Below are 14,306 nucleotides of genomic sequence, written 5' to 3' on the forward strand. Positions count from 1 at the left end.
AGGCAGGAGAATCGCTTGAACCCGGGAGGTGGAGATTGTCGTGAGCCGAGATCATGCCACTGCACTCCAGCCTGGGCGACAGAGTGATACTCCATCTCAAAAAAATAAAATAAGATAAAACATAAATAAAATGCTTAGACCAATGTTTGGCATCCTTAACAAATGAGGCCATTATCATTTAGAACAAATTACACATCTTCCTACCTCAGAGCCTTTGCACAGCCTACAAGCACTATCCTCTCTTCCCCTTCTAGACTTTGTTAAGTAGTTCAAATGTTACACCTTTGGGGAAGACTTCCTTAACTTCCCCAGATTCAGCTATCTTATCTTAATATACTCTATGAACTTCTTATCTTAATACAGTCTATGATACCTACTTGAAATTATTAATTTGTGTGGCTGATTAACATGTCTTTTCCATTACACTATAAGAAGGCTCCAGGGAGGAAGAAGATGGTATCTGTTTGGCTGTTTTGTCACCAGCACCTAGTACAAAGTAGACACTCAAAATATTTATTCAAAAAATAAGAACTAATTTATTTTCATCTAACTTGTTTTTGATCAAATCTTCTGTTACCATGTATAAAGCTAATTATGATTATTTAATAATATATTCTCTAACAGGTTCGAACAACTTGTTTTCAGTTATTGAAGGGGTTAAAAACACTGGAAACTAATAACAATAATTTCTAGCTTATAGAATTTTTTTTTTTTTTTTGAGACAGAATCTCGCTCTTTTGCCCAGGCCGGAGTGCAGTGGGGCTATCTCGGCTCACTGCAAGCTCCACCTCCCGGGTTCACGCCACTTTCCTGCCTCAGCCTCCTGAGTAGCTGGGACTACAGGCGCCCGCCACCGCGCCCTGCTAACTTTTTGTATTTTTTTAGTAGAGACGGGGTTTCACCGTGTTAGCCAGGATGGTCTGGATCTCCTGACCTCGTGATCCGCTCGCCTCGGCCTCCCAAAGTGCTGGGATTACAGGCGTGAGCCACCGCGCCCGGCCGCTTATAGAATATTTAAACTTTTTTTTACGGAGACAATTTTTTTAAAGACACGAAGGTCTTGCTTTGTGACTTAGGCTGGATTTGAACTCCTGGGCTCAAGTGATCCTCCCACCTCAGCCTCCCAAGTAGCTGGGGCTACAGATGTGCATCACCATGCTGAGCTCCAAGAGTACTTTCTTGCACAGATTTTCTTTTTTTTTTCTAATTTTTGTATTTTTTAGTAGAGAGGGTTTCACCGTTTACCAGGATGGTCTGGATCTCCTGACCTCGTGATCCCCCTCGGCCTCCAAATGTGGGTGAGCCACCGGCCCGACCGTTATAGAATTTTAAATTTTTACGAGACAATTTTTTTAAAGACCCGAAGTTTGTTTGTGATTAGGGTTTGAATCCTGGGTCAAATTCTCCCCCTACCCTCCAAGTAGTGGTACAGTGTGATCACCATCTGAGTAAAGGATATTCCTGTATTTTTTTTTTTTTTTTTTTGAGTGATCTCGTCTGTAGCCAGGTGGGTGTTCTCTGCGTTCAAGCCATTCTCCTGCCTCAGCCTTCCGAGTAGCTGGGACTACAGGTGCCTGCCACCATGCCCGGCTAATTTTTTGTATTTTTTAGTAAAGATGGGGTTTCACCGTGTTAGCCAGGATGGTCTCAATCTCCTGACCTCGTGATCCGCCTGCCTCGGCCTCCCAAAGTGCTGGGATTACAGGTGTGAGCCACCGCGCCCAGCTGGCACACAGATTTCCTTAGAAGAAAAAAATGCTTCTAGGTATAAAGTTTGTCTATTGCAGTTTAATTCTGAAATAAAAGATAATTGAGTGGAAGTTGGGGGTTTAATCTAGCAGTTAAGTGGTTCAGATATAAACAGAAGGAAAAGCCTTAAGATAACCTTTCAATTCACTTTCATATTTTTACACAATTGCTACTTGTATATGAGAAATTTAGGGGATTTGATAACCTTATGAAAGATTAGTATCACTAAATTTGCTGTTTTTCTAGAATAATCCACTTGTTTAAAAAATATTTGTAATTTTTTCATAATGGTCATTTTCATCATGATTAAAGAAAAATTCTCCTTATTAAGCTTCATTTCCCTAAGACACTGGTCACATATTTTCAAGTTTCCAAATCATATATATACCCAACTATTAATAAAATATAAAAAAAAACCCTCAAATCAATTTTAAAAGCATCTTCTATTGAAGGTCAGTTCACAAACACCCCCAATAGTTGAAGCTATGTCTTTCTGATGGGTAGCATTTATCAAGAAGTTTAGAAAGCCAGTCCAGGAGAGGATATGGCCAAATTCTACAGTAATGCTGTGTTCTGCACATTAGCCTATTAAAGACTCCAAGAAGTCCCGTGAGGAGACCTGCTTAAACTGTTTTCTAAATTTAAATGACCACATAATCTATTCTATGAAAACAAAGTTATCAAACACACTTTGAGAATTTATGGTCTATCTGCATTCTACACATTAGCTTGTCCAGAATCCCATTAAAAATATTAAACAGGCTGGGCACAGTGGCTCACGCCTGTAGTCCCAGCACTACGGGAGGCTTAGGCAGTTGGATCACTTGAATCCAGGAGTTCGAGACCAGCCTGGACAACATGATGAAACTCGGTCTCTACAAAAAAAAAAAATACAAAACATTAGCCAGGTGTGGTGGCATACACCTGTAGTCTCAGCTACGCAGGAGGCTAGGGCAGGCACATTGCTTGAGCCCAGGAGTTTGAGGCTGCAGTGAGCCAAGATCGTGCCACTGTGCTTCAGCCTGGGTGATAGAGCATGATCCGGTCTCAAAAAAAAAAAAAAAATTACATATAACAAACTTGCTGTTAGCGGTCCCATGATCCCATGATATGATCCTGCTGACCCCTGCTTTAGCAGCTCATAAACCAGTCTTTTGATAATTCATCTTAGAGTCTTATCAAGAACTACTTTATAATTTGCAGAATCTACTTTTTCCCTTTGAAAATCTGGACATTTGCCAGTCTCTAACCTATGAGTAGTTTAATATAGGTTGAGTATCTCAAATCTGAACATTTGAAACATTTTGAGCACTGATACGACACACGAAAGAAATGCTCCTTGGAGCATTTCAGATTTCAGATTTGGAATGCTCAACAGTATGAACACAAACACTCTAAAATACAAAAAAATCTGAAACACCTCTGGTCTGAAGCATTTCAGATAAGAGATACACCACTTGTAATTTCTCAAGGCTTAGTAACAGCACGACCTCCTCAATCAAGTTCTCAATGGGAATTTGAGGCAAACACTTAAAGCGTATCTTAAAGCACTGGTGAGAAGAAAACGCAGACAAGCCTCACTTACCTTTGGGACCAGCAACTAGAAAGCCACCAGAGACAAATACTGATCCTTTCAAATCAGTGGCTTGCCAAAAGGAGGTGTGCACCAGAACTAACTGGGAAATTCTTATAGTTTGTAAAGCTCTTTGGATAATTTTAATACATATTTAGATAAAAATCCTAGTTTTGTAACATGCGCCTGTAGTCCCAGCTACTCGGGAAGCTGAAGTGGGAGAATTCGCCTGAGCCAGGAAGGTGGAAGTTGCAGTGAACCAAGATCGTGCCACACTGTACTCCAGCCTGGTTGATAGAGTGAGATCCTGTCTCAAATTTAAGAAAAAAAAAACAAACTGATTTTGGGTACCATCCTTCTCACTGTAATCATGTCCACTAAGGACAATTTAACCGTAATCATTTGTAATGAAGACAATAAAGACCTCTATGCTTTTAACTTTTATGAGTATTTTAGGCCATGAGTCGATGGCATCTTTCTCTAAGTACATTGTACTCTGGTTTCCTAAATGGTATTTTAGGAAACGCTAGCATTATTCCTTGATCTGGCTTCTAAGAATTAAGATGGTAGGGCTGGGCTACTTTCCCCCATAATTCACATTGCTTTCACTTAATCAACCAATTCTCCCTCTACAGGTAATAAGTTTTGGAATAGCAGTTTTCATAACTCTTTTTCTTCTTCCTGAGTAGGAAATGACAAATGTACCAGAAATCCCTGTTGGAGTATTTTAGCACATTTCTTAGTACATAGTCTAGTTTTGCCTCTCTGCACTTAGTGGTCTTCAACTATTTACTTACGTCCACTTGACTAGACAGCCTGTAGTTCACCTTAATAATCTCCCTCTCCTTTTGTCCTTACAGTGATCTAAAGAGCAGCCTTGTTATCTGTTATCTCTTCTAGACAAACAGCACTACACTGAGTCTTAAGAGTTGTTTCTTCTGACCAAGGTATTCCCTTCCGTTGTTACATTCCAGTCGCTTTGCTCCACCGAACTCTTGGTCATATTATATATTAAATTATGTTCTTTATTATTCCTGTTCAGTGAATTGTCTGAGATTTTAAATACAATTTTTGATTTTAGGGGAATTGAAACTTATTCTTTTTACATTGTCTCACAGTTTTCAGAGATCATTGTTTTTAAAGAAAAGTTACTGAATTCATTTTGGTGGCTTAAAACGATGTAATTTAGAGAATCATTTTATGTTTTCAAATAAAACCTCCTACATTTAATTGACTAAAAGTTTAAGCACAAGTTACTACACAAAGAAAAGCTTTTTTAGGGTTATGTGAACTTGAAATAATACCATTAAGTTTTCAGCTGTCTGAAGTCGCACAGCAACATTAAAGGGAAGGGACTAAACACCACCTCTGCTCCTAAACCAACAAGAGCTGAGACACATACAAATTTTATGGCAAGTAATCTAAGACTCTTCTAAAAATGATTAACTGTTATTCTATCCAACAAGAAAACCAATACAACAGATCTATCTAATTAGTTAAGACACCAGATACTCGTCATGCAGTTTCAGTGTCTAGTAACAAACCACTATAAGTTCTGTTTCACAACTTCTAAGTACTAATAACACATTTTAAAAGTCTGATCCCACTTTAAACTACACAGAGTACACAATTATCAAGTGAATGTGCATATACACCAAAGATTCTCAAGTCTAGTTTTGAAGCTCAACCTGGCAGCCTCCAAAGATTTCAATATATATTGCAATGTCACTAACATAACTTCCAAAAATAAAATTTCACATGGGGTGGAAAAAATACCATCAAATAGCTGAGTATTCTACCTCTAGAAAGCTGACATACATTAATCTGTATTTTTCATGTTAAAATGTGATTGACTTGAGTTGGTACAAGGGATAAATTATATTTTTATCTTATCAAACATTATCTAAGGGTGCAAAATGTAACCATTACAAATGAACACAAAAACAAGTAGGCATTTTAGAATAGTATCTTCAGATTCTGACAAAATACAGTTCATTAAAAAAAAAATTATGTATGCCAATTTTGCTTATTGCTATTAGGTTTTTAAAAAAACAACTTAAATTTTTTATCCCAGTTTTATTAGAGATTGAAAAGCATTTTGCCATGTTCAGTAAATAATAAAATTAAACTTTTCATATCTGATCTAATTAAGATATCTGAGCTAACAGCTCTAAGTTATTACTATAAAGAGATAATCAGAAATATAGTTCAAAGTAACAAACTACAATTGATATCACTAATGGTGACCTTTCTTACATTTTAATATTTCTCTTACTGAGACTCTATTGTGTCTCAATAGATATTTTTTGGTTGTTGTTAACACTCCCATTCACCCTGAACCCACCCATGGGACTTTATTAAATTCAAGAAAATACCCTAAGATATTGACTGCAATGTCAGAGATGGCCAAATTAAAAATAAAATAATTGCTGATGATTAGGCTTTGTTTTTATTCTCAACTTTTTGATATATGTGTATTTAAAAATTCAATATTTAACAAAAAATGACTAAAATATGTTTCAAGTCTCAAAGTTCATTTGAAAGAAGTATACATCATTTCATTTGAAAAATAATGAAGTTTCTGCAGATATATGCAAGATCCCTATATGTGCTATAAATCTGTCATGGAAACCATCAAATTTTAGTTATTTTAAAGGGGAATTTAAAGATTTTTGCTGTATTATGCAATTGGTTGAATACAGTACTTTTACATGTAAAAAATAATTTACACTGAAAAACTCAAGCAAAAAGTCTGATACTTTATCAAAATAATAAGAACAAAATGAGCAATGAAAAAATAGCAAAAGCTTTACAAAAAAATAGTAAACTCCTATTTAAATTCCTGTGTTTACACAGATTAAAAATGCTTATCAATTAACTATATGACACAGATTGTAGCATACTTTAAGCTGTAATAGAGAAAGGTAACATGGGATATTTGAAATTCAAGCTGCACTTACCAAAATAGTTTTAACCTGAGTCTTTGATGTCTTCAAAAATGCATTCGATGATAATATATGCAAGAATAGTTATTTTTTGGTAGTATAAGGTTACTTTTTTTGAATTGCTCTTAATACTCTTTCCTCTTAAATATTTGTGTAAAATTACAAATATTTATTACATTTCTTGGGTTCACTGAACACAAGGCAGTATATGAATTGAAAGGCTGTTACTTTGTTCCTGTTATACAAGCATATAAAGATGCTTCGTTCAAAATATCTTAGATTTAATATTATTTTCACATTTTGACTTATTTTAGAACAAATATAAAGGGTCAAAATATTACCATAGATATTTGAATATTCCCATGAACTATGTCACACCCACTGAGGAATTAAACAAGTTCACTAAAGAATATCAAATTAATCATTTCCTCCTATAAATATTTTCTTTTTATTTGTGTTTAGAAGTGCAATTTTAGGTACTATTAACAGAAAATACATAACAAAAGCTTCCTAACAAGTGAAAAAAATAATTATAAATGCTGGAAAAATTGGCCTCATTAACATATTTACAGACTTTTACTTAATACATACGCCTTTGGAAATTAATTATGTGACATTTATACAAGCATCAAAATTTCCAAATCACTGAGTAGTGAGCACTTCAGTTCTTTACTGTCTATACCCAAATTTGAAAGTCATTTAGTTTCTGAAGGTAGAAATAACAATAACAGAAATGGTCAATCTGAGATACTATTGACATATTGTTCTGTTCCTTCGCCTAAAGGTGCTTCTGTTGAGTAAGTGTCCTTATGCTTTTTTTTCTCTTTGCTCTGATCTTCCTTTAGCTTCAGAATTATGTTTCGGATTTCTTCTCTTTTTGTTCTCATTCTTGGTGGAGGAAACCAGTTTGACAAATTCATAGGTAGTTCAAAATTGAGAATTGGATTCTGAAAATAAAACAATTAAATGCATATTAGAAAACTGTAATAAATAACCTTTCATTTCAATCACAGAAACATTCCAAAGTTAAAAATAAGAAAACCCAACAACTCATTCAATATGTATTTGTGTATTATCTATCACATGCCAAGTACTGTGTTAGGTATTGGAGTTACAAGACACAGTTTCTGTCATAGATCTTACAGTCTAGATCAGGGTTTGCCAGTGGACCAAATTCTGCCCACCGCCTGTTTCTGTAATAAAGTTTTATTGGAACACAGCCACACTAACTCATTTACATATTGCCTGCAGATGCTTTCACTGGACCACAGCAGAACTAAGAGGCAATAGAGACTGTACAGTTGCAAAGCCTAACATATTTACTACTTTATTAACAAGTTTGCCAGCTCCAGTTTAGAAAGACAGGTAATTCAACAATTAAAACAGGAAATATGGCAAGTATTATGACAGAAGAAAGAGTACTGTGAAAATACATATCTGGGGTTTTATGCAATTGCAAGAGGAAGTGATGTTTAGGCTAAGACCTGAAGAATGAATGTATGTTAGACAGCCAAGGTATGATAGAAGCAACAAAAAAGTATTCCAGGTGAGGAAATATGAATCAAGGCCTAGAGGCAAGAAAGAACACGAAGCAATGGCATTCAGGTGGCTGGCTGTTGTATTAAAGCTAGAGTGAAAATGGTGGGAAAATGAGGCTAGAAGCTTAAATAGGGGGCCAGATCACATAGGTGCTTATTAATCACGTGAAAGATTTTGGTCTGTAAATCAACAGCCACAGGAAGCCACTATAAGATTTAAAGCAGGAAAGTAACAGGATTAGATTTATGTTTTTGGAAAACAACCATGAAAAACAGAAGGCAGGAGTCATAGGAATCTGTTAGAGATTGGTATAGCAGTTCAGAATAGTGACACTCGAGGATAAAGAAGTAAATCTATCTGACATTAAATGACACAATTCACAGAACCTAGTGGTCATCCACTGTATGGTGAAGATAGGAGTCAAGATCACTGTAAAGAATATAGAAGAGAGGTTATGTGTGGTGCTGCACCTCTGAAGTCAAAGCAAGAGAGTGAGGAAGAAATGGTTGACACTGTCAAAGGGTGCTGGAAAGTCAAGAGCAATTTTAACATAAGGGTAAGGATAAAGCCAGATTTTAGAGATTTGAGAAGTAGAATCTGTAGAATTAGAGAGTGAATATAAACACTTCTTAAGAAATATATCTATGAAGAGGAGAAAAGAGGCTAAAAGAGGCAGTGTGAATCATGGGAGAGATTTCTTAAGGTGGAAAGAGCTAGTAGAGAGGGCAGGTTGATTGTTCAGTGATAGAATGAGCTCAACAAGCCTTGGATTTAATGAACTGTAAATATACTATTTTTATGCCTTGAAGGTTCTTCCATTTAGAAGTTTTTGCTCCATGGAATAATTTTTGAAACAATAATTTTGAAACTCTTTAAAATATTTGCTTATTGTGTTTTTTACTAAGGTAAAGTTAAATGCACTATTTTATTATTTATTATATCAGATCCAACAAATTGAAACCTACCTCAAAAAAGCTCTCTACATACTGCAATACATATACACCACAGTCACTGAAGTTGTTTTGCTGTGGTACTTTTGGATTAGAGCCCTTCATAACATCTTTGGAAAAACTTCTTTTGCTTCCTTTTTTAACTTCCCATTCCACTTCTAAATACCTGCAATAATTCATATATATTAAGAATACACATATATATAAATATAGATAGTTCTTCATCCCCATCAGAATACGAAATAAAGTGTGAACTTACTCTCTTAAAATTTTGACAACATTTGACCGAGAAGGGCCTCGGAGTGAGTCCATAAGTAGGATACAAGGTCTGCAGGGTAAAAATGACCAAAAGTCGAATACTTCATAATATTACAAAGGCACAGAAGGATTAAAAGTGGCATATTATAAACAATCAAATTTAAAACCTTCAAAATCTCCTTTGTATGACTCAGTACTACTGAGGGAAAAAAAAATGAACCTTATAGACACATACGAACTTTATAATCTAATAATACTTAAATATCTATGGACATATTAAATATAGAATTATAGAATATTAACCGTATTTTAGCTATATTTTATACTAAAATTCTGTAGTTGGTTTCTAAAAGTACTTCAAAATTAGTAAAAAGTCAAACAATTCTGAAAATTTGAACATCCCCATATTCTAAATCAACAAAAGAAGGGCCATGAAAAAGTAGAAAGAAAATAATCCCCCCAACCTCAGCCCATTTTTTTCAGGCAGGGTCTCACTCTGTCACCATGTGAAGCGGCGTAATAACAGCTCACTGCAGCCTCAATGTCCTGAGCACAGGTGATCCTCCCACCTCAGCCTCCTCAGGAGCTGTAACTACAGGCATATGTGACCACGCTCAGCTAATTTTTGTAATTTTTTTGTGGAGATGGGTTTTTCCATGTTGCCCAGGCTGGTATAGAACTCCTGGGCTCAAGCTATCTGCCCGCCTCAGCCTTCCAAACTGCTGGGATTATAGGCATGTGCTACTGCGGCCAGCCAAAAATCTCATTTTCAACTAAAACTTATTATAGATAACAAAACAGGTAATCATCACATAAAATAATTAGTTTAGAACATGTTTTTTTTTTTTTTTTTCAAGATTCCACTTCAGAACACTCTGTATGACACTCTGTATAACTCTGTATATAAATATTGATGGCTGAGGATTCAACTTTCAGTATTTTAATTCTGTAAAGCTATGTTGTAAACTCAAGTAAGGAAGTCTAATGTAGAGCCCAAACTCCTCAAATGTTAAAAAAATCTAGGTTATTTTTTAGCCACCACACTTGGCTATTTTTTTTTTTTTTTTTAACTTTTTCCAGAGATGGCGTCTCACTGTGTTGCCCAAGCTGGTCTTGCACTCCTGGCCTCATGCGATCCTCCTGCTTTGGCCTTCAAAAGTGCTAGGATTATAAGTGTGACCCACTGTGTCTGGAAGTGATCTAGGTTCTTTCTTCTAAAATTCTATAAAGTTTGGAGCAGATTCTTTAACTACTCTAGGTCTCTATTTTTCTGTAGAATGATGCTGCATTTTCAAAGTCTCTTAATAGAGTTTCTGTCAACATTTTCTATAAAAAAAGTCAAAGGAGATTAAACCTAGAAATAGGTAATACTTCACCTAAGAAGTTCAGCATCTCAGAAGAAACACGTACTTCTAAAAATCAAAACTGACTCACTCTTAATTGGAGTTCTCAGTTGGAACATGCCTCTTACGTCTGCCTTGGTTACTCCACAGCCTTCATAAAGTAGCTAAGGATCAGTGTAAACTCCAACCCCAGTTACTGTTTTGATATATAGTGATTTCTGCTCCAAAACACTGTAGGTAAAAAGGAATAGTGGTTCACTATCAAAACTTGTGGCCGGGCGCAATGGGTCACGCCTGTAATCCCAGCACTTTGGGAGGCTGAGAGGGGCGGATCACTTGAGGCCAGGAGTTTGAGATCAGTCTTGCCAACATGCAAAACCCCATCTCTACTAAAAATTCAAAACTTAGCCAGGCATGGTGGCGCGCACCTGTAGTCCCAGCTATTCCTGAGGCTGAGGCATGAGAATCGCTTGAACCTGGGAGGCGGAGGTTGTGGTGAGCTGGGATCGCGCCACTGCACTCCAGCCTGGGCGACAGAGTAAGACTCTGTCTCAAAAAATACACACATAAAAAATTTAAACAAAACAAAACATTTGTGTGTGGATATATGCATGCAGAGGCTGGGGAAACTGGCAAATGGAGGACTGAAATGATTACCCATTCTTCCCATTTTAATCCCTGGATAGCATGCCTCAAGTTTCCTCACTGACTCTGACAGCATTTATGAGTTTTGCTTAAGTATTTATTAAAAAAAAAAAAAAACTGTCCTGTTATGTTTTATTTTATGAGCATACTTAAATAAAAATTATGTAGTTTGCAAGATACACAGTTAACGCTTACTGTTTACAGATAGTAGGCTTTAAATGCCACTGTCCTATTTCTGAATTGCAGTTGTCATCAGCGAGGAATCCATCATCACTGCTATCATCCTATAAAAGACAGCCTACTGTTAATATTGAAAATATATAATCTAAATAACTAATAACCTAACAAAATAGCACACTGGAGACAAAAATATTTGTGATGATTGTCAAAAATTTTTCTCTATTTAGGTGATTAGACACTAGAGATGTGGTATGTTACTTAATTCCAATTATCTAATGCTACAACATTGACATTTTAAGGAAAATAAACTACCAGAGGTTTATAACAAATTGTTACATCTATTTACTCAATCTAGAATAAATCTTTAAGACTGAATATATGACTGATTCTTCTGCCACCAAATATTACTGCTCTGATTTTAGTTTATTTTTACAAAAATTTAGCTTGTTGTCTAAGACAGCTATTTCACAATAGGATATAAAATAACATGTTATTTTACATGAATAATGTTTTCACATCAGAAATATTTAAAGGGTTTTTGGAAACACTGTTTTCCTTGAGAAACTCATATATCCATCTCACTTGAGAGAAGCTAACTTAAGGACACTGTGTCCTTATTCTGTAGATTCTCTTGAATGTAAAATAAACAAGGCTTTTTTGGTCATTGTTGTTCTTTGAGAAAGCTTCTGGCAACTTTACGAATGGAATAACCAATAGTAGGAATAATAGTAATAATAAAGCACAGTTACATTAGCTTGTTCACATCACAGGTAACTGCTATAACCAAAAGTACCTAAGTGCTCATTATAAATCATGAATGTAATTCCTATATATGTTGGATTGAAAAGCTGTATTTAGCTGCCATACATTGTAAACCAAGAGATATCATAAAATGCCTTTTGTTCACCAGAAGATTAAGCAAAAAGGAGAGATGGTACAGCATAAAGCCATCTTCACTACTATACAACTCAGTATGTCCTAACAACTAATGAAAGGTCAGAGAATTAACAAAATGGTATGCTGTAGGATTCTTATAAACTTTTCTCAATATAAAATCCTCTTTTAACAGAAGCTAAAAAGTAAAGTATTTTCACAGATATACTTTATTCTTGGTGTTCATACCGTTTATTAGGGCAAATGAGACTCTAAGGAAAAGTCAGAATTCATCTATATTAACTTTAATTAAACATCATCTGCTTCTGCCATGACACATATAAATTGAATCAGGCAGGAGAAAAAAAAAAAACTGGAAAAATGGGAAAACAATATAATTTTTTTGGTACTCATGTACCATATAACTGAAGGTTTAAACATTTGCTTCTTGAATGTCAAGTGAGGTTAAAGGTTAAGTATGACCCATAAATGCTTTGAAATAGAAAGGTGGGTATTGGTGGTGGTAGCTGAGTTAGGGTGGGTTAATTAATATTAAAGTTCAGTCCACACCACAGTAGCAGCAACAGCATATATACATTTATCCTGGCAACTTCTGACTTGAAAGCTGAATTTGTTTTTTAAGATATGATCCAAATCCAGAAGCCATGATAAATTACTAGTCGAAGAAACTGCTTTACAAGACTTTACAAAGTAAGATTTTTTTCTTTTTCCTTTTTTCATTCTTTTTTTAAGAGATGGAGTTTCCTTATGTTGCCCAGGCTGAACTCAAACTCCTAGGCTCAAGAGATCTTTCTGCCTTAGCCTCCCAAGTCACTGGGACTACAGGTGTGCACCGCCATGTTCAGCCAGAAAAACTTTTAATTAGATAAAACATTAGAACTTTTTCCCAAGCATTAAGTTTTACCTGGTTATCCTGATCTTCTGAGAAGTCGACGAGTTCATCTTCAAGCATTTTACCAGCTTCAGGTGATTCATCACTGTAGTTTAGTCTGATTTTGCTTAAGCCATCTGTATCAATAAGAAACATTACATAATAAAAAAAAGGCCATGTCTATCACTCATAGTATATGAGGCTGAAATTAATTGCTAGTAGTTAATTAATGATACAGTAGTCAAGGACACAAAATCTGCCTTAGTGTGTAATATCACAAACATTAAGTTACTTTAAAAACCTGGACTGACATGTCAATTACAGTTGTTTCCACTACTCAGATGCTAAAATTCATTAAAATTTAAAAACTAGCCGGGCACGGTGGCTCACGCCTGTAATCCCAGCACTTTGGGAGGCTGAGGTGGGCGGATCACAAGGTCAGGAGATTGAGACCATCCTGACTAACACGATGAAACCCCGTCTCTACTAAAAATACCAAAAATTAGCCGGGCGTGGTGGTGGGCACCTGTAGTCCCAGCTACTCGGGAGGCTGAGGCAGGAGAATGACGTGAACCCGGGAGGTGGAGCTTGCAGTGAGCCGAGATTGCGCCACTGCACTCCAGCCTAGGTGACAGAGCAAGACTCCGTCTCAAAAAAAAAAAAAAAAAAAAAAAAATTAAAAACTAGGTATCAGCTATATGATTAAGTATACATATACTTAAATACATATACATATGTATATGTGTAAACAAATAAGTACTTTTGTGTTAGGCAAGTCAGGTATCTTTAGTAATGAAAGCTATGACAGTCTGAAAATAACCTATGTCCAATAACAGAAACAGCAAGTCATAGAACATAAAAGAAAATGCAACTGCATAATTTTATAATTAAAATTTCAAAAACGTGGAAAGTTATATAATTCAGGGCAAAAATGAACATTAACTACAAGTAAGTAATAGGTCTGTTTTTAGACAAATAATAAGCAACTATTTTGCCAAAAGAAGCTAATCACAACATGTTTCAAAGAAATGTTAAGATTTACTACCATTTCAAATTTTTATTTTATTTATTTATTTTTTATTTTTTGAGACAGGGTCTTGCTCTGTCGCCCAAGCTGGAGTGCAGTGGCACAATCTCGGCTCACTGCAACCTCTGCCTCCCAGGTTCAAGTGATTTCTCCTGCTTCAGCCTACTGAGTAGCTGAGATTACAGGTACATACCACCATGCCTGGCATTTTTGTATTTTTAGCAGAGATGGGGTTTTGCCATGTTGACCAGGCTGGTCTTGAACTCCTGTCCTCAAGTGATCCACCTGCCTCGGCCTCCCAAAGTGTTGGGATTACAGGAATGAGCCACTGT

At 35.8% G+C, this 14,306-nt stretch overlaps 1 protein-coding gene across 9 annotated transcripts in view; it reads right to left on the reverse strand.

Annotated features, from left to right (window-relative positions):
- Positions 1–1,528: 1,528 nt before the first annotated feature.
- The window catches only part of SENP6 (SUMO specific peptidase 6), a 120,152-nt gene continuing 107,374 nt past the window's right edge, over positions 1,529–14,306 (reverse strand). For all 9 annotated transcript variants that reach the window (XM_032152945.2, XM_032152925.2, XM_032152916.2 and 6 more), the window contains 5 exons: positions 12,981–13,084; positions 11,198–11,286; positions 9,016–9,084; positions 8,772–8,922; positions 1,529–7,214 (listed from right to left, as the gene is read on the reverse strand). In XM_032152945.2, the coding sequence (XP_032008836.1) occupies positions 7,005–7,214; positions 8,772–8,922; positions 9,016–9,084; positions 11,198–11,286; positions 12,981–13,084 (623 nt within the window). In that variant the 3' untranslated portion in view covers positions 1,529–7,004. The remainder of the gene's footprint in view (positions 7,215–8,771; positions 8,923–9,015; positions 9,085–11,197; positions 11,287–12,980; positions 13,085–14,306) is intronic.

This window comes from Hylobates moloch, unplaced genomic scaffold (assembly GCF_009828535.3).
Source record: "Hylobates moloch isolate HMO894 unplaced genomic scaffold, HMol_V3 SCAFFOLD_2, whole genome shotgun sequence".
NCBI classification, from domain to species: Eukaryota; Metazoa; Chordata; class Mammalia; order Primates; family Hylobatidae; genus Hylobates; species Hylobates moloch.